This window comes from Pocillopora verrucosa, chromosome 14, assembly GCF_036669915.1.
Source record: "Pocillopora verrucosa isolate sample1 chromosome 14, ASM3666991v2, whole genome shotgun sequence".
NCBI classification, from domain to species: domain Eukaryota; kingdom Metazoa; phylum Cnidaria; class Anthozoa; order Scleractinia; family Pocilloporidae; genus Pocillopora; species Pocillopora verrucosa.
This window is the reverse complement of record NC_089325.1, coordinates 11990897-12011931: the sequence shown is the minus strand read 5'-3', so window position 1 is coordinate 12011931 and position 21035 is coordinate 11990897. Positions and strand designations below refer to the sequence as shown.

The 21035-nt window shown below is 37.9% G+C and overlaps 1 protein-coding gene across 2 annotated transcripts; it reads right to left on the bottom strand.

Annotated features, from left to right (window-relative positions):
* Positions 1-604: 604 nt before the first annotated feature.
* Positions 605-20478, bottom strand: LOC131795602 (hyaluronan-mediated motility receptor). Of its 2 annotated transcripts, none has more exons than XM_059113183.2 (33): positions 20344-20478; positions 19722-19823; positions 18991-19032; positions 18400-18446; positions 18186-18293; positions 17825-17914; positions 16830-16934; positions 16664-16747; positions 16104-16215; positions 15667-15732; positions 15505-15578; positions 15244-15330; positions 14648-14835; positions 14259-14378; positions 13743-13813; positions 13505-13586; positions 13170-13278; positions 12274-12336; positions 11571-11660; positions 11368-11438; positions 10666-10719; positions 10522-10575; positions 9895-9957; positions 9607-9660; positions 9445-9498; positions 9159-9212; positions 8783-8836; positions 8251-8301; positions 7923-7971; positions 7550-7618; positions 6795-6902; positions 1686-1845; positions 605-1314 (listed from the first exon to the last, which is right to left on the bottom strand). In XM_059113183.2, the coding sequence occupies exons 1-33, from the start codon at positions 20375-20377 to the stop codon at positions 1298-1300; spliced, it is 2586 nt and encodes an 861-aa protein (XP_058969166.2). In that variant the 5' UTR covers positions 20378-20478; the 3' UTR covers positions 605-1297. The 2 variants fall into 2 exon arrangements, with proteins under 2 accessions (XP_058969166.2, XP_058969167.2); XM_059113184.2 differs by having other exon boundaries at positions 8251-8298.
* Between the last annotated feature and the right edge of the window lie 557 nt (positions 20479-21035).

Below are 21035 nucleotides of genomic sequence, written 5' to 3'. Positions count from 1 at the left end.
TGATATGATGGCTAATTAACACCTCATCAGAAAAAAGGGCAGCTAATTAGTGAGCATATACAAGGACCTCTTGTTGCAGCGATTAGATCACCCTTGATGAGGGCACCAGACTGGAGTGTCGAAACGTTGCGTCTTCTTGGTTACATTCATGAAATCTTTAAATCAGAGGAGCATCACACCATGTCTGATATGAAAATATGTTTACGTTGCTCAATGAGAGATATGTAAGAATTTGTCTGGGAAGAAACGGTTTCACTCTCAACCTAAGAAATACGACCTTGTTTTGAATAGAAATAAACTTACTCCGCCTCGGTTGTTCGTTTGCATCTTGTAGAGTTTTCTGGGCTGACCTTTAGGCCATTTAGCTCGGTTTTCGTCCATCTGCTGGTCTCTAGATTTATTTCATTTCGCCCATCGCGTAACGTAGACTTATTTGTATAATTATGAAGGCTCATTGTGCAGAGTGTTCAGCTCCCAGCTGGGGTGCGAGACTGTCACGATAATTTAACTTTCTTCTGTCGAAATATCTTGAAAAAGGCAAGTATTTTCAAGCTGTTTAAGATGAACTTAAACTTGGGGTTAAGTAAAACAAGACTAACAAATAAGAATTGCAATTTCGTTTGGGTAAAATGTTTAATATCCGTATTCCTAAGAATAATCTATGAGTCTAGTAATAATCCAATTAACTGTAGGCGAGCTCATGTTCAAGTCTTCCATCGTAAAGTGGTCGGGGGAAACGTGGGGTCTAGGTATACAATTTTTGCGAAATAGAATAAAACAGGAATAATTATTTTTTGAATACTATTTACAGAATGAAGCACATTTAAAAAGTAAACGAGAGGTTAATTTACCATTGTCAAGACATAAAATTCCTAATCGCTGTCCAAAGTATCTGTCAAAAACATTCACGAACCGTCACGCGTATCTATTACGCAATTTAGTTGGTAACGCGTTTTACAGTTTGTTCTGTTTGTATAGAACACGTGATTTCACAACTTGATTTACCGGTTATTCAGTTATAGTGTACAAGAGGCATATTTTTGTAGTCGACAAGGTCTTGATTCTTAGAATAAGGTTGGAATAGAAGAATTTAACGATCAATACAAGTATGCTTTCTTAACATCTTCGTATCTTGGTTACGTTCACTTCATCGCCGAGCACGCAAATTTCTAAAAAAGGTATGGAGGAATTATTTTTCATTCACTTGGCAGACAAGAAAGAGGAATTGTTTGTTAAAATCAATAACAGCTCATTTCCGCAGGAATCCAAGTGGATGGTGTTCTGTATTTCATCAGGATTAAAAAGCTCCATTTCCTGAGCAGAAAAAAATAAGTGTAAACATGTTTTCTTGACACTTTCGTTGAAAACATTTTGTCACAGCTTCACCAAGTACACATAAAGTAGACAGAACATGAAACAATGGAAATCTCGCGAGAACGAAAAATACCGAACCAGCTCCAAGCGCAATACCTCCCAAGTTATTATTAGACTCAAGGTATCGATCTGGCCGCCAGAGAATCGTGTTACATGCATCACACGTGTTGCTTGCGAAGGCTGAGCATGAGACGTACTCGTGAGAAAAATTCGCGACACCTGATTAGTTAGCTCTGGATCCGCTCAGAAATCGACTTTGACAGTACCATCTATAGTCTACAATGGAAAATTTAAATTCAAAAGGAACTTACCATTGGAAAGAACCGACAGTGGCATGTTCTCCTTCTTGCTGTGAGAGAAGGCCTCCGTAGTATTAAACTTTTTCTTTCCACTAACTAGGTCCAGTTTCTCCTCAAGTTTTTTCATGGCCCTCTTTTGTTTTTCAGTTTGTTCCCTAAGCTTCGTTATTTCCTGGAAATTAGTGAAATTTCCAATCATGATTCATGTACTGGCTAAACTACAATTCAGAGTAATTCATATAATTTTGCTTAAATTCATTTACAGTTTCCCCCCAAGCCCTCACGGCCAATTCACTTTGATCGGACCAGACGACCCAAAGAAACCGATGACCACGCCTCAGAGCTAGGCAAGCCTTGCTAACACCATCAGTTTGGCCATTTTCGTTCATTTGCACCCTATTTTTGCTTCTCCGGTGTTTGTCTACCCTAGTGATGACCATGTTTCGTTCTATTTGAGACTGTTACCTCGATAAAGGTGTCTCATCAAGTTAGTATAAATTTTGATGTTTGTCCAAATGGACTCAATGCCCGACATTCAGAAATATTTACGCACTGAATACCACATGCAAACCTTATGAAAGTGTTCGATGTTTGTCAAGTAACGTAAAGCGATTCCAAACATTATTTTGGTTTTTAGCGCGCGAATTTTCTGAACTTGTGTATACCATAAAATCACTTGTTTAGAAATGTGTTCGAAGTGTCGAGAACGTAGCGATTTTGCAGTTCACAGAAGCTCGGAAAATTCTTCAAAATAAAAAGCCAAAATAATTTTTGGAATTGCGTGACACTTCTTAACAAACTTCTGATGCTCTTAAGAAGTTTAAGAGAACTTTTCATTGAAAATTTTATGAAAATTTCTGACTGTGGGGCATTCGAACACTTCGTAAAGAAACTAGTATGAGACACGGTTTGATGCTACTCTGGTTTACAGATTTAATGAATGTAAGCGAAGAAGTTACAATCATAGACCCAACGTTTCGACACTCCTGTCTAGTGCCTTTATCAGGGGTGATCTAAATGCTGCAACAAGAGGTCCTTTCACTAATATGAATGATGCTATTTTCGTAAGTTATGTAAGAAATGTAAGAATTGCATAATAATACTTAAATGCGTAAATAATAATTCTTAAGCTGCTATCTAAAATTAGAGTACAGATGTGTTTCTGGATGTCAAGTGCAAAAATAAAGGCTGTATCTAGTTTCACAGGCCGAGGCATTTTACGCCATCTGGAAAATGTTCCCCTCTGACATTTAACACGACTGGCCCTTCATGTTTTTGAGAGGCAAGTCCCACCAGCGGATTGAGCAGCAAGATGTAAACCCTCCAGGGTTTACATCTGGAATAATTTTGAAACCATTTCGAGGCTCGCAGAACGAACTGAACCGGGAAAGAGACTCTTTTTATTTTTACAAACAATGCAGTTTAATCTCCCGAAGAGAACCGAGAAAAAAAAAACCCTACGCTTACTGATTTTTTTTCCAAATCAAAATTATAATTTCTGACATTTTATGGCTGAATCAAAGCCTGGCTGGATGAAATTTTGTGGGGAAATCAATAAAAGAGCGCCGATTCAGGTGCTGCTATGTAAAATTCTTGGGTAGTTTAATAGCTATAATATTTATCAGAACAGACCTAATCAAATAAAATCAGTCAATCATACTCCCACTGGACACGCTTATGTCGGTGCGTTGACGCAACGAAGCGTAGACGAGGGAATTTTTCTCAGTTGGGAAAAAATTTAATTAGCACGTTGCACTTGTTTCAACTATTGCTTGATATTTTTAAAACTCAGGAAGTAATATTTGGAGAAGTGAAGCAATCTTATGCCCGTGAAAAAAAATCTCTACAAATATATCTTTTTACTATTGCGAAGTTGCTCTCGGCTAACCCTTCAGCAAGTATTACACATCTTTCGTACTCTCCGAGTGTGTATTTGTTAGGATACAGACTTCGAATATCTCGGCCCGATTCAAAAATCTTTTCACTTTCATTGACTTACGAAAATAATACCGTAAACAGTCAAACTATTGTGTCGTCCCAATCCTTCCTGCGGTAGCTTTTGTCAACATAATCAATATCTTTTGTACCCGTGTCTCAGTTTGTAAAACCAAAATTTTCTCGCGGGATGACATTTCTTGTACGTGGCTTCGCCAATTTCCAAATTACTAAAGACTACATAAGGCCTAGTCGAAACTGGTCATCGAAGACGAAGTACAGAATCATATTGATTGCCGCATTTTACTTAAATTGAACAACAACCCTGAGCGCGCAACTCGCGGTAACTGAATGGTTCAAACGCTGACAAGAAGTGCTGCGCGTGTGTAAATGGCCAACACGAGGTAAACAAAACAAAAATAGTTATCAGAAGTTTAAAGATCTTACAATTTTGTTTATGTATTTGAGCTTGTCTTTGACTACTTCCAAAAGCTCGTCTTTTCCTCAGCGCATGCGCAATGACAATATTGGACGTAGCTATAGCAATTAAAGGAATAGCATAGAACATGATCATCAGCGTGAAGATCGAAAGTCCAGTGAAAAAAACTATGCTGAAATAAGCCAACTTCAAGGAAATTTTACCAAACAATCCCGAAAACCATCGCGATCCCAAGAAGGAAAATGATACAGAGAGTATTGTAGCGACACAAGCATCCAAAATGTCTGCGATGGCCATGTTTATGATGAGGTAAACAAACGGTTATTTTTTTTTGCAGTTCTTTGTATGTTTTTGCTATGTAGATGACCATTAATTTCTCCATACAGGCCGCGCACACAAGCTCTAGATAACATACAACCAGAGTTGTTTTAGTAACGAAACTTGGGTGAAGAACTCCGAAGACACTGTTGAATTTGTTTCAATCGCCGATTGATTCATATCTACAATACTCAGAAAATGAAATTCATCGAACAGTTTTTTTAAACTTTCCTGTAATGTTCCCTACCAATGTCTGTTATAATTTCAAAAGATACAATGAAAAAGATAGGTCACCGTGCTTGGTTAAGAAATATGCTGGAAGCAAGAGTTTTTAAAGTATCAATTACAAAAATCCTGATAGGTAGAAAGTCTCGAGCGTATCTCTTAAACAAGCGTATGGAACAATTTGATATATAATTTGGGTAACAAGCACGAATGAATTCTAGTACGCAGATGTCATTGATTCTTGTGTGAGCTCTATTTCGCGGAGTTTTGTGACTGAGTGTCATGCACTCTCTCGTATGTCATAGAGTACGGACAAAAATTTCCAACTGTGTTCAAATGTCTGGTCTCAAACACTGGCCAGAATCCAACAAAAAAAAAACAAACAAATCAAAACAAACAAATGCCAGCAGCGATGAAAGTGGAATTTTTCACCCGAACGTCTGTCTATCGCCCATATCACTGAACTGTATTTAGGTCTGAATTTCCTGGATTCGTATGGCCCGTAAAATCTTGCATAGAATGTCATTCTCCTTCCATCAGTTTCATAACTGATCAAAATTCCCATGGATCTATCTCGCTATGAGTTGTCTCTCTTACCTCGGCTCGCATCAATGCAATCGCTTCTCTCTGTCATCACTTGTAGCGAATATTTGAGTCTTACAACGATTTCTGGAAATTATTCCTTCGTTTGGTTTCTGTGCTTATATAGAAGGTTTTTTGTCCTCGCGAAGCGGGCTTGATAAGAAATTCCACTTTGATATAACGTCTGCCGTCGTGACTCCACATATACATCGACAAATTAACCCGTAATTGGACGAATACTCTTCTGCAACAACTCTGACCCGACGATAAGACAGAATCGAGTTTGTAGCGATCAAATGTCTGATATACCTAAAGTTCGTTAGATTATCTGATATTTCCTTCAAAATTACTAGTCCTTTAGCAGAATCCAAGTGCTTTTTCAATAACAGAGTTGGCTTGCGAGCACGGCCATACACTTGAACACAGTTCGATCAACTGTCGCAATCTTTTCAACAGAACTCAGTATCATGTGACCACAAAACAGGGCAGAGATCCTCTTCGATGGAAGGACCTACTTTGTGCGATCAAAAAATTGTTCTCCAGCGTTTAAACTAATCGAGAACCATTTTCGCAAGTGTGTAGACAAACACCAAAGAGGCAGGAATGCAGCAAAAAACGAAAAAGGATGATTAAGGATAGGAATGTTTTACAAGGATTGCAAATGACCAACTAAGGTTAAATCTTGTTAAGAACGTGAGAGGGCGACGTAAGTTCTTTAACTTCGAGGAGGGTGGGGAGGGATTGTCGCGAGCCTCCCTAGGTCTGGCCCGTCGTCAAGTGAAGCGGTAGAATGTGATGTGCAGGGGAGGGGAAGGGAGCATTTTCGTGCCTATTGTGCTTCCTTCCAGGAAGGCCGTAGGCACTATGTTATGGTGTTGTGTAAACCTTCCTCCAAGCCCCCCACGGTTTTCAAAATGGCAGACTATCGTGAGACGCTCGCAACGTGCGCTTGCATGACCAAGACAGTCAAGCGTGAACTTCAAATCAAAAACTTGAATGTTGAAAATAAAACTTGAATGAATGTTGAGATAAACCTCGTATATTGAATATTAAACTTGAATATTGAAAACAAGACTTGAATTTTGGCGGGGATTGAACGCCATAGTTCAGGGTGTCACTGAGTTTCGACTTGTTATCGATTTGAACGAAAGAGCTAAGTCTTCAAACGTTCTCGCAGGTGCGTTTTACTCGGAACATATCCAACATATCTTGTAAAGAAGAACGTAAATCCCAAGGAAAAAAGGAGAAAGAAAAGAAATACAAAAACAAAAAAATCATGTGGCCAGGGGTCGAACCTTACACCCTCTGACACGAGATTCACTTCGCTAGGTACGAAAAGCGTACGAAGAGGCGAAGTTTTGTGTAAAAATTCATTTGACACAGTTGATGGTGTACCTCTTCTATTAATTTCTCGCCCAGTCCCCAGCCTGTCAATTGACCGGTGTACAAACTCTGTTCTAACCAAGTTCTCCTTTTGCCACAATTCTGGCATCGACAAGAGTTGTTCACTAACCCCTCTGCATTTTACACCACATTGCTTTTTTACTGCAATACTCAACAGCTATACAAAAGTAGGCACGTGCAGCCATAGACTGTATCTTATGTTGCTTGAGAGTACTCACAGCTTTGAGACTGTTATTCTCCTCCTTAAGCTTTACAACATGATGTATCTTTTGCTTCTTGTTCTGGTGACCGAGTAACTTGGCATACTGCTGGCCTAGCTTGGCAACCTACAGCAGTAGTGAACAGAACATGCGATGAACTGCACAATAGAGTGGGATAAGGCTGGTGCAGACCCCCCCCCCCTACCCTATTATGGTATTTTTACCACTTGTCTGACACCAAAATTCTCGCACCAAAAGAATCGCATGTTACAATTCAATCTGAAGTCTTTGAAATTCATTAAATTGCCCTGAAATATGCCTCAGCTTATTTCGGCTACACTGTGAAAAATTTCTAAGATTTCTGGACCCCTTTTTTTAAAAATTATTTGCTCCGCCCTTGAAACAAGTACACTTCATGTTGTTTCCTTCAGTGAGTACATTAGGGAATGGAGGAATAATGAGCCGTTACAACCCTCACGGGTGGGGAGGGTGAGAAAAGAAAGTGAGCAAGCCCTATTACCACAAGAGCCTCATAAGTTAACTGCCCGCTCACCGCTCTATGAAAAAATAAGTAAATGAATCAGGAATTTAAAAAAGTAAAAAATATATAATCAAAATCTCTCATTCATATATCAGTCCATATGTTAGTGGTGAGACCTGACATAACCTGCGATAAAGTGTTCTTTATTCAGGCTCCTAAATACACCATCGTGCACCCAGAAAAAAAGAATGCCTGATCGCAGGTAAGGCTTGGCGATGCAAACATCTTTTACCTCGTCCTTTGCTTGGTTATTCTGACAGAGGAGAGCGTTTCTTTCAGCTTCGTATTCATCCAGTTGATCCTACGACAGTTAAACTAAGCGTCACTAATACCTCTTGAGAAGCGAAACAAATGTTCATTTACCATTATAACAAAATTTTTGAATGATGACACGAATGACCTCATAGCAGTAAAGAGACAAGTCAAGCCCCTTCTTCAAACATACTTAAGCCTGTTGGTCCAAAATTATTAACAGAAATCTATCGTTACAACACTTTTTCTAGGCAAAGGTCATGTTTTATTGAGTTGTTAACCTCGGGGGCCTTTCTAGATTTATCAAGGAGAGTTCGGTTGCCGTGATGTAGAGTTTTAAAGCATGACCTGACCTTGAAGGGCTCAATCTTTTGGACCAGATCTTCGTATTTAGTTCGCCATCTAGAACACGAAGAAACAAAAATAGCAGCACACAAAGTTACTGTCAAATGCTAGGTTGATAAGAAAGAAAGACACCAAACTGGGAATGATGAAAAAGAACTAGAATGATTTGGGATGTAAAAGATTCACACGGATTGCAAACGACAAGTTTGAAATTTTGCTTTGAATTTTCCTAGTTGAGTAAACTGTAAACGAGGCGTGGCCTATTTCAGCTTCATCAACAACAAGTCTTACCGTTGGTATTTCTCTTAACTAACGCCTATTTTTAAGGGTACTTACACTTCAATTTGGGCTTTTAACTCGTTCAACTGATCATCGTTGCTTGTTCTACTGCAGAAAAGAAAGGATTATGTTGATCTGGTAAGCTGCAGAAATTACAAAATATAACTAAAATAATCAAAACTACGAACAAATTCTCGAATGTGATTGGTTACCAATCTGAGCACTAGAAGTTAAACCGTTATACGCCTGCCGTGTAAGCATGCTTTGAGCACGCTGTTATGTGGACTACTGACTATTGAATTCATTATCATGTGATAAGTATGGTGTATGTAACAAGAATCATAGGTTCAGCCAATGGTTATTTTGTTTCAAAAATGCTTTCATATTTTGTATCTGAAATTGTAACAGGACTTTGCGTCGTTCACTTCCGCCTGTAATCAAAACTTGTGATTAAGAAACAGGACCCTACTATTATTAATGAACACATAATTCCAATACGAGCGGGGTAAGACATTTAGTATTACAAATATCAACCACGATTCTCTTCTATAAAAAACTGTGAAGTTTGTTTGGCGGCTGTAGATCTTACCTGCTTAGTTCCGATTTCAATCTGTTTACTTCTTCTTCTGCTGAAAAGAGTTTCCTGCAGAGGGACAATGCAAAGTAAAATGAAACAATTATGATAACGAACAACGAAGGTCGTGAGTTTCAAATTTGCACAGTAACAACTGCTCTACAACCCCATAGCTGACCATTCGCCCGACGTCAATAGAAACATCTCTAAGTTAACTTTGAAAACCGAGCTGAATTCAAACGTGAGATGGCTTTCTCAGTTTGCAGTGTTTTAAGAACAAAAACATTGGCCTACCCTGTTACGTAGTCTAGAGACATATCAGTAGATTCCTCAGAAAGAATGATAAGATTTGTTTAAACACAAAAGGTGTCTTTCTTTCGTTATATCATACCTTTCCATTTCCATATCCTTTTCCTTTGACTTCGTCTCCTGTTCGCTTCTGAAACTGAATTTGGAAAAAAAGCAAATAAGCACACAATAAATTCTGAAACATGGATGTGGCGATGGATGTAATTGAAGAGGTAAAAAGGGCAAACGAGGACCGAGGAACGAGATACGAGAACTTCGAATTTGTTGTTATTGTTTGTTGGTGCGAAACTAGTCGCTAGTGTTTCGCTTAAGATCAAGCACTTTCTACACAGAAAACATCAACGTTTCCAAATAAATGAACATCTTACTTCTCAAAATTTATCTCCGCTTGTGATAACTTCTTTTGGGTCTCCACGAGTCGCCTTCAAAAGCGAAGAGAACAAAGGAAAAAGAAAAACAGCAAGCTTGAAAATTGGAATTTACACTTATTTCAAACCGGCATTTTTTTACCAAAATCTGTTCATACGCACCTTCCGAATTCTTCTTTTGATTTAGCTGCTTTCTCTTCAAATGATTTTATTTGCCTGAAGTGAATAGGAAAGATGAAGATCTCTCAGCAAGCAAACCTTGAATGCTTTGAGAAAGAAAGATTCAAAATGGCAGTGCGCTTCCTGAAGAAAGTTAAATTTGCAAAGTTCAAATTAACACGCCTTCGTCAGCAACCTTAACCTTTGCCGCGACTATCGCTATAAACTAGGAAAAAAAACTTGAAGAGTCCGAATGGATTCACGGATCACTTCGGCTTTAAATCAACTTACCGTATAAAGTTCTCTTCGGATTCCTTCAATTTTTCTTCTAATTCCTTGTTTATTGACTGGTACCTTTAAATTGTTTTAAAGATGATACAGTTTGGAGAGATTAAATACTCATATGAATTCATAGACTGTTGATAAGTTTATCTTGTAGTGGTGCCATACCCACGTCGGGTGCATCAAGTGTATTTTGGTTGATTATCAAAGCCTAAAAAGCAAATGTGTTATGTTCGAAAGAAATAATTCATTTGAGCGGAGAAAAAGCTCTTCCCTCTATCCTTTAACTCGTGGATAGGAAACGAACGCAAGGTATCGGTGCAGCAGAACGTACAATAATTTTGGATCACGTGTTCCCAGAGAGAAAACAATTGTAGCCAATAGTATCACTACATTGTTCATCATAGCTTTTTCAGACGAAACTCAGCTTTTGGTCAAAACAAGAATTTCATCTTCAATCAATCATGATCACAACGGTAGACTCGGCGCAGGCCGCCGACGTCACTAAACACGATTGTCTAACAGTTGCTTCTCCTTGCACGAGAAAACAATTCATCCAAAAACTTTCCTTGGCTGTAGGCTGGCATTTTTTATTTGTTACTACCTATAATGGTAACCCTTGTTCAAGATTCTTACCTTCCGAGTTCATCCTGCATTTTCCTCTCTACTTCCTGCTTTTCACATATTTCGCTGGATAAAATACAACAGTTAACCATTATAACCACTTGGTATTGAACTGACGAATGAATCGAATAAAGGCAATCACAAGAACTAACAAACCTGTTTAACTGAGCTTTGAATGCTTTTATTTCATCCTCTTGTTTCTTCTGATTGCTGTTGACGATCACAAAACTACTTAGAAAGGATCTTATTTAAAAGAGGGTCTCAATGGGGTTAACCGTAAACCGTAAAATGGTAAAAAAATCCATTGACATATTTTCACAGTTACTCGCAAAAAAAATGAACCTTAAACTTTTTTTCTTTCAACAGTGACGGAAAAAAATCAACCGTCAGCCTTAAAAATGACCAAACTTGAAAATAAAAGTCATCTCCCCATTGAGACCCTATTAATAATCTGAAGATCAATAAAAGGTTATGTCGACTTGCGATTTATCATCAGCCAGCAGAGCTAAGGGAAGTCTGCTCTTGAGCCCATTGGCAGAAACCGCGGGAACGTATCTCAGTGCGATTGGGGGTACTGCTGGGTATAATGGTGTCGGTGCATTCCCCCCCCCCCCCCCAGGATTTCACCTCGTTTCCCTGACAGTTTAATTATACCCATTTACACTCCTGTGTAGAGAGAGGCGCTAAGGAGGTAAAGTTTATTTGCAAGAACGTAGAAAACAGAACACAATAACCCAGCCTGAGCTAGAACCTAGACCTCTCGATCTGGAGTTCCACGCATTGATCACGCGCGCTGATCACACCGCGTCTGCAACAAAGAGCCACAGGGCTGATATTAGTAAATGTACAAAGACAAACCTTTCCATGAGTTGTAATTTCTGAGATAAGGCCTCCTCTCTCTTGATGAGGTTATCGATGGTGTTGTTAGCCTTGGGAAGAGAAAAGGAAATGAAATCAGTCCAAGCCGATGTTCAACTCTATTCATTCGCTAACGTGACACATACGAAGGAAGGAATGGAGAAATCAGGAATTGATCAACGATGACAACTCTATGGAGGTACCTCGTCTAGTGCTTTTCTCAGACAAGCCTTAGCTAGTCCTGTTTCTTCCGTGTTTTTTGTCAGTTCTTCTTTGGCCATTTCCAACTCAGCCTAAAAAGACATTAAATGAGAGAAGTACAAAGTTAACAAACAAATTGTAGGGACTAGCATTGAAAACTACTCACTCACTCACACAGGAAATTTCGAATTTCCTCACTGGCTCGGGCCTTGGTCAACAGCCGATGACGATCGGCTAACTCAAACTCTACACATGCGTCCTTTCATTTGACCGTGTTAAGTTGAAATCGTGCTTACGAACAATCATTTGTAAATGCTGTGGTTCAATTTTATCCTTGGTTCAAATTTTATTTTCCTTTGTTTCAAACTCATTATCATACACTACAATACCCAAAAACAAAAGAAAATGAAATTTGAACCAAGGATAAAATTGACTCTTTTATTGTTTTCCTGCGGATAAGAATTAACAAGATATTCACCGAGGTTGCATCTTAAGTTTTCCTGAAACAGCGGGGTAGCGTAGGAGCTTACAATAGAGAGCGATAGTCTAAACCAGCGTCTTACCGGGATTTAGGGGTCATGCCAGATGGTAACTTTTCATTAAAATAGAGGGGGTATTTCCGCGCTTAGACCCCCCCTCCCCCCCCACTAAGGTACGTTTTTGTCAAATTCGCTCGACGCTGTGCAAAGATCAAACCAAGCTTACCTTAGCGCGCTCGACTTCTCTTTGGCAGTTGGATAAGTTATTTTGCAAAGAGTCAGCTTCAGTCTAAATCAGCAGTAAAATTAAATGATAATAAACATTTTTTTTAGCACGTCAGAGTGTTTAAACCCGGTTACCAAGCGCTCTTCGGGAAATTTGTCCGAGGTCCTCTCATACAAGACATTTCTTTTAGAGGACACAGGTAAACGCGGAAATCGAACCCAGGCCTCGGTTGTTCAAGAGATAGATAACGCTATCCATTGAACAAATCTTTTTTCCGGTGAATAGCGATCAATTTTTTGGATAGCGTCAGATTGGGCTCAGATTGTTACTAGCTAAATGGATAAAAAAGAACTTGTCTTTTTTGTCTGTCAATCACTGCCTCGTTGAAATAGAAGGTTGGTGCCTGGGCATTGCTGGGACTTTCCATGAGTCCAGCCAACCTTCGGGAAAAATACCGCCGCTATAGATGGCAAATCTCCGCAACCCAGTCATGAGTGCCCATCTCAAGCAATTTTCAACACTGATTGGATCAGCGAAAGGAAATATATAAAGAGAGAGGACGAGGTGAGGAAACGCTCGAAAACAACCGCTTCAAAACTGGGCTATTAGGGTTATTACGCATGCAAGACTGATCAAGAGCTTAAAGACGCCAGCTGTAGTTGCAACATTTCACATGAGCTTGCACTTCTGACAATGATCCCTGACCAGGAAGCCTGCCAAGCTCATGGCGTTTAATTACAGAAGGAGATAAATGAAGTGTAAAAACTTTCCAAAGAGACTGTTTCTGACTGTTGCTTTAAGACTTTGAGGGGTAAACTGGGGTCGTCAAGGTAATATAGCATAGCTTTTTGTTAAAAAAATAATCATAACGCAACATAAGACGGTTGATAGTGTACCTTCCAACAATTCACTTGTTGACTAAGTCCATCACATTCCTCTTGGAGCTGTTCATTCTTTTGAGTGAGGTAGACACAAGTCTTCAGTTGCTGATCACTTTCCTGTCGACTAAACAGCAGGCACAACTCTCATGATATTTTTTCCGGCAATGACAGAATTCCTGCTCAACATAAACCTTTTCTTGTATTTCAAATGTTTTCTACAACGCCAAATATGCACTGGCCATAAAATTTTAGCACATCTGAGACACTGGATTTTGATGCTGGACAGGTTCAAGCTTACAAAAACCACTTCACTCACGCAACTCCTCACTGTAAAGTGAAACAAGCTTTACCTTTTCTGAAAAGACTGTCTTGTTACTTCTAACTCAGCTAAAATCAAGTTCTTCTCTTTCTCAGCCTCAGATTGAAAGCAAGCTAAAATAAAAAATGTCAGTGCCCAATTAAAGAAGTTGACTTCCTAAGGTAAATTATGCAAATTAATAACATGGCAGACTTGTTCACATCTTTCATTTCAATTTTTCTCCCAAACTACCAAAAACTAATCAAACTTTTAACTATATAACAGCTTACTGTAAGAATCCTCTAGATCTTGATATTTGTCAGTCAGTGATCTTACATTCTCTGTCATCATTTCCTCATACCTACAATAAATGCAAACTTCCATGATGCAAATAAACAATGGCTGTCTACTACCAAACCAGTGTCAAAGAGATAATAGGCACTTGAATATTGAATTGAGGCATTTGAAATGTGGATATTTTGCGGGTTGGGCAGAAAAGGACAGACACAAAGAGTTATCAAACAAATGAAAATATAACAGTGGTCATATCATTTATCAATCCAGGATTTGTAAAGATATTCTAGATGGACAAGTGAACTGGAAAAGAGGGAGAAAAAGACCATAAGGGAAGTGAGTGGATGCTTTCAAGGTACTGCCAGGGAAGACTTTATTAAAATGACCACAAGTGGCCTGAGGCTGAAAAAGATGGAGTACCATTCCATGGCATCTTATGGAGAAAGGACTCAGCTTTCCAAAGACACCACTGGATGGCAATGAGCCCTAAAATAAGTTGTTGATATGGTAACCTGTGAAGTTCTTTTTGCAACGATTCCACTTGATCATTGGCAATGGACAGTCTCTGCTCATAATCACTTTCACACTTCTGAAGCCTACTTTCAATTGCAATGTTCTCCACAGACAAATGCCTACAGTTTCAAAAATCAGAAAAAGTAAAATAGTATAATTAGATAAGGGATCCTGTACATTTTTTGAGAGAAAAACTCACAACTTTGTTAGGACCACTATAGAGGTCACATCATTAAAAAAAAAAATTAAAAACTTAAATTAGCTTCTATTTGCAAATTTACTGACATAAAAGAAAAACCAACCAATTTATGTTTCAATCATTTGACTGATGTTGTCTTTATAATGTAAGTCTATGTGAATCTTCTTGTCAAAATGTGTCACAAAGTACCTCGCCCTTTCTTCTGCAGACTGTTCTTTCTCAATTAACTCAAACAGTTTAGCCTCCAAATCATGATTTTTGTTTTCCAAATTTTCTTTTGTCTCTTGTAGTTGGACAATTGTAGACTGTGCTTTGGTAAAATTCTCCTCACTCTGTCTTAAGGAATACTCCAACTTTTCACCAAGTTCTTGACTTTTCTAGAGATAAAAGACATTTGCAAATTGCATATTATCTTGTAAGTGAGTTGAGTTGCAAAGTTAGCACAAAAGTAATTGCATTCATTTGATATGCATCTCCTCTATCTGAATAACTTCAATTGGAAGTATTTATCTCAGACTGTGAATCATACAAACTTTTAAAACCTGTTATTTTCAGACAGTCTGAGTTATAACAAACAGTAGCACCTAGGCACTTCACATCTGCAACGCCTTCATCATAGTCATTAATAATGAATATTGGGACTGGCTTTTGTAAGTGATGCGTTGTTGTTAATTGACTGCAAAATACTGAGTACAGAGGAAATGGGAACAGAGATCTCGACAAATTTACAAGCGGTGCTTATCACACTCTAGGTAGTGAGTGTATGAACACTTTTAATTTCATACCTGCATCTCTTTGCTCAACATTTCTTCAAGAGGAAGAACTTTGTCCTCATTTTCTTTTATGGCAGTCTTCAATTTCTGACAGACACCCTAAGTTACATTCAGGTAAAATTTATCAGTATGACCTCTATGAAATGGGAAAAATAATGAGAAGCTTTGACAAGGGGTCTTCTTTCTTGAATGGTAGAAGTGGTAGAAATAGCAAGCTTTTGTAAGATATGTGATACCCCAGTTGGATAATTGAAGGTTTGTAACTATGCATACCTCTAGTTTTTCTTCAGCTTCATCAAGTTTTGTTCTGAAATCCATGTTATCTCTTCTAAGACTAGCAACCAGTTCTAAAAATGTGGTCAATTGGAAAAGGGATGAGTAAACGTCAAGATGCATGAAAACCTTTGCAATTCCTAAAGGAAAACTATCACTTACCATGGAGTTGTTGATTTGCTTTTTCTACTTCATCTCTGTCCTGCGTTACCTCAGAAACTGTCTTCTCTAAAAGCAAAACCATTATCCTTGAGCCATAAACTATTACAGTTGATCAGGGATTATCTAAAGCACTTGCAAGTATTACAAACATGACATCAATTTTTAAAAAAAATATTTATTGACTCAGCCAAATTGAGGAGGAAAGAATAAACAACATTTTGATAGCAACCGATTTCTATAAAATGAATTTAAGTAACTAAAGATACAATACTTATTTGTTAATGTTGGCAACTTTCTGGAGGGAATATGTTTTATGTTGAACACTGATACATTTAATTTATATATAATGGCCTACTTTCTGCTTCATACAATATGCAGTAGGACAACAAGACAACAAGCTTTTTCAAGTCTATTCAGTAGTGTCTCCATCAACAAACCTAAGTGTGAAATTCTCTCATTGAGAACTCTGTTTCTGTCCTGTTCCAAATCCAAGTCAGCTCTTGAGCTCTGGGCTGCACAGCTCAATTCAAATTTAAGACTGGATATAACCTATGGTTAAAACAAATCATGTTTGTCAAATTTCACCCACATATAGCACAAACCTCCAATATAAAAAACTTCATATGAAGGCATTACCCAAAAATCGTCAAATCATATCAGTTTAATAGCAACAGTTATAACATATTGGACTGAACTGAGTTAACTGGTAGAAAAAGTAAGCAGATTTCCTTCCTTTATGTTTAATTAGGTTTTTTGGACCTGATCATACACATACACAACACTAAATGGTATTCTAGTCATTTTGAACAAGCTTCACAGTGGTGAGCCAGAAAGAATGAAGAAAGACATTTAAACAAACAATTAGAAGACATTCCCCCCTCAATAACTAGAGTTTAATAATAACATTATGAACTTCGTTTTTTCTTTGATTCCCTTCTTGAAATCCAACGGAAAAAAAACCTGGATTTTCACTTTCACTTATTAATTTCTGACTCACCCCATCCTTATCTCGTAGTTGCTGCTTGACTGTAGTTAGTTCCTCCTTTAATGATTCTATACTATTGTTGGTTGTTGTGATGACCTGTTTCAGAATTCAAGTAATATATAACTTTATGAGATAAACACAACATACAAATGATCCCACTGTTGCCTGTTTCACTTACTTGTAATTTCTCAAGCAGCATATCATTTTCTTGCCTTAATTCTTTGAGTTGTCTATGAAGGTCAGCAATGGAAGACTCATGGCTACCTTTTTCTTGCAAGGTAGACTGTAAAAAATAAACAGGAAAATACTCCAAAATCGAGTTCATTGTTCTTTCCAATTTACTTGTTGGGAAGATGTTACTTTGCTAACATGCCATTATCAGCCTGTCTATCATGTAGCTTGCTGTATAACCCTTTCACCCTCAAGAGTGACTAGCATCTAATTTCTCCTTACAATGTCACCCCTGAATCAAACATTAATAGCGGGGAGATTAAAGGAAGTGATCGCCAACTAAAGAAGCTCTTTATTATTAAACAAATTCCCCCTGGTAGCAGTTTAGGAAAAGTATCGAGAACAGTATGGAGAATATACAGAATGATGTTATGGTGTTAAGGGTTAAGATATAGATTTTGATAAATTATGAGGGTGACCTAATGGTTACCAGGCTTGACTCTGTGTGGAGAGGTCTGAGTTCAAGACCTGGCTGGGTCACTGTGTTGTGTTCTAGGGCAAGACTTTACCCTCACACTGGCCTTCACCAAAACAGAATACAGTCAAACCTCAATTATCTGGACCTTGATTATCTGAATTTTTTTAAATTATCCAGACTCACTTCTCTGGTCATTAATCAGTTACATTTGCAATCCTTAAAGCAAATGTAATGAAACTTCTGCTGGAACTGAATTTGTTCCACTTTCCAAAGCTGTTGAATGTTATCTGGGGCTATTCAGACCAGTCCCCACAAGTTGGAGTAATTAAGGTTTGACTGTATTTAAGACAGTTGCTGACAAACCTGGCAAATTTTTTTGAGGGAGGGCAACCTCCCCAGGGCTAACAACCCATCTGGGAGGGGAAGCAACACTCCTGTTTGCTTCATGTTACAGAAATCAGGATAGGCCTTTCATGGATGGACCACTTAGTTTGAATGCAGACATCAAATTCAACTTCTTGTACCTGAAGCTTGTTTTCCAAGTGCTGAAGATCCTGCTGAGCCTGACATAGTTTGTCCTCAAGTTCTATCTTCTCTGACAAAAGTTCTGACACCTATGTGATCATGTAAACATCACCAAAAGTTACAAAACTCACATGCAGCTGTAGCATTGCAGCGAAAGCTCTAAGCTGCCATGCCCTGAAGGTTCTCAGTTTCTAACTAGGCTTTCAACAAGTGAAGTGATTGAAGAACCGTAATTTAAAAAACTCACTGAAAGCCACAATGTGAGTCATTGCTTTACTTCTAAACTGTCATCCAATGATTAAATATACAGTACATGGTATGGATTTAGTTCTGCAATATATTACATTGTACACAACCTACCTCAGTTTCCACTGCTGCATTATTCTTACAATGATCTTTTCCTCTGGTGTCTGGAGTAGAGGTTGATATGTTTCTCTTCTTTTTTAAGGGAAGAGGTGTGGCAAATTGCTACATTTGGAGTGAAAGTAATTTGCTTTATTGTAAATTCTGAAATCTTAAATGGATGTTGAAAATTTTCAAAAAAAGCCACAACCTACAAAGAACCTCCACTTACGCTGCATTTACTGTCATTCCGACTTGATGTGCTACAAGAACTTATGTCTGCGAGAGAATATCAAACAAAGAATCTACTATTTCAACAGGACTACATGTATTTCAGTAGAAATTAACCACAAAAACACTGGAAAACAAAGACCATGTTCAGAGAAATCCATGAGCAGACATCCCTAAACATTTCTTGTAACTTTACACCTAACTCTTTAACCCTTTCACCCCCTCAAGTGACCAAGAGAGAATTTCTCCTTACAATATCAATACAATATCAAGCAGGTAGGTGATGAGAATAGAGAAGAATATAAATTATGGGATTATTTGTTGATCCAACACCAAATTCTCTAAACTAACATCATAAGAATTGTATGGCAGACAGTATGGAGAATTACTAATTAGATCTTGGGAGTGAAAGGGTTAACTATCATGAGTGACCAATACAGAATTTCTCCTTACAATATCAACACAATATCAAGCAGATATTAGGGACGAGAATAAAGAAAAACATCAATTAGGGGATTATCAGTTGATCCAATTCCAAATTCTCCAAACTTACATAATCACTCAGCTAAAGACATTAGTGTATCCTACTCACCAAGAAAACTTTTCCCACAGGTTGCAGTAGACAAACCTGAATCTGACAGAAGCAAAAAAATCAGTCTCATGTGTGAAACCAAAAATTTAGGTATGGCAAAAATATTCATTCTCTTGGGTGGAAAGAAGCACTGTGAAATTTGATTGCCTTGGCTAAGAACACTGATAACACTGTCATGACTGACCCAAATGTTTTTTTATCCCTGTTGCATTGCTATGATCATGCTGTCACAGAGTCTCTATTACCCCAGTTCCATTGGATAATATACCTCTGTCAAGAGAAAACTGACATAACCAGATTTTTTTAGCTTCATTTTTTCTAATGATCAAGCTGAGATTTTACTAATTATACATCAATACTTAAAATTAGGTGTAAGAGAGATGTCTAGCTACTTTGGTTAGACAATTCCAGAATAAGGGTGAATTTGCAGTGCAAAATGAGTTCAATTGCATTTCATTTTCCCATAAAGACCCCCCTTAATCTATCTACCCTCCAAAACCACCATACCCTCCCTTGGACAGTACACGACCCAAGCATTAAAGATATTCTTTTGGTAACAGACAAAATGTTGAGACTTTAATTGAAGAAGGTTTTTAGTCTTAAGGTGAATAATCCCTGGATATCAGTGAAAACAGATCTTGTGTTGCACATAAATATTTCTTTGTGATGAACGCTACACTCAGGTATCTGCTTGTTTTGCTGTACATTGTACCTCCACATATAAGAATTACCTTTCAGTTCAGCAAATCTCTTTCCTCTGCCAAATCCAGCTGCTGCAGATACTTGTGTTTGACCCTTCACATCATATAATCCCACAGGAGGTGCCTGAGAAACTACAAGGAAATACTACTGTATTCAAAATTCCGAAAAAAATGGTGTGGAAAGATGGCTGACCTTGTTCCAGCACACTAACAACTTTTGCAAGCACTAAACTTGATTTCCACCTGACAAATCCATTTCTTAAATTACGTTAGTTTCATTAATACATAGAATCTTGTTGATACTTAGAATCTAACAAGGCGGGAAACAATATCAGAGTTCAGCTTCTCCAAACAGATCGTGCGAAGGCTGCCATAACACCTTAGTTACTCATATAGCAAGCAAGTACATTTTAAAGCTCATTTGTTTGTAGGGCAAGGAATCACATCATTCTATAATCCATGCTGAGGTCATAAAGGGTTAAGGAACTGTATTATTTGCTTTGTAGCACAAAGACAGAATTTTCAATTCAGAAACTATACAATATCAAGGCGGACAGGACAAGCAAGGCAAACCGGACAATCAACAAAACCGAAATACCCATTTTGCTCTACAAACTCTTTACGGAAAATAAAATCCCTCTCTACCGCTTACCTGGCTCTTGAAATCTCTTGGATTTGGAGAACATGTTTTATAACAGAGTAACTACTTTTGGATAACGGAAGAATGCTAGTTGTGCAGATGTCGTGCATATGTGCTCTTGAATGGAAATCGACACGGTGTTTCAGGTTGTTCGTTGCAGCAGTGTTTAAAAATAAACCAATCACAGGGAGAGTTTCATTAGTGGCCTCGACTTCACGTTGATTATTTTCCCGCGAGATTTTTTTGTTAAAAATTTGAACTTTATTTTACAGATGTAGTAATGAATACGAAGTATCAGAAACATTTATTACTGTGTCTTTTAATTACTGATCTCCTGTCTTCGCTAAAAAAAGGGACTAATCTACGAGAGGCGATTTCTTTAAAATAGTTTATGTTGATATAAAAACACCTTAACTATTATCATTTTTACAAGACATGAAAGGGAAGGAGCCAAGTTTCGATTTATAATAAGCCCTTTTGTGTTCAGTATCCCTGAACAGATTAAAAAAAAGGTTTATGGGAAGTAAAAGAGAAGGTTTCGGAACTTTTTCAACGAAAGGAAACCATTCTTTATGCCGCCGAAATTCGAAATGTTGTGTTTTCTTAAGAAAGAACCAATTGTAAGGAAGAAAACTACCAGGTGATTTAAACTGACCAATAAGCTCTTATTTATGCTATTGGTTTTGATTGGTTGATCGAGGATT

What these genes read in the sequence shown, in the direction of transcription:
- LOC131795602 (XM_059113183.2), bottom strand. Translation starts at nt 20,377, where the DNA reads ATGTTCTCCAAATCCAAGAGATTTCAAGAGCCAG. An exon ending in TGTTGAGCAAAGAGATGCAG is followed by an intron (nt 14,836 to 15,243) that starts GTATGAAATTAA and finishes TTTTATCTCTAG; the next exon opens with AAAAGTCAAGAACTTGGTGA. An exon ending in AAAAGATTGAGCCCTTCAAG is followed by an intron (nt 7,619 to 7,922) that starts GTCAGGTCATGC and finishes TAACTGTCGTAG; the next exon opens with GATCAACTGGATGAATACGA.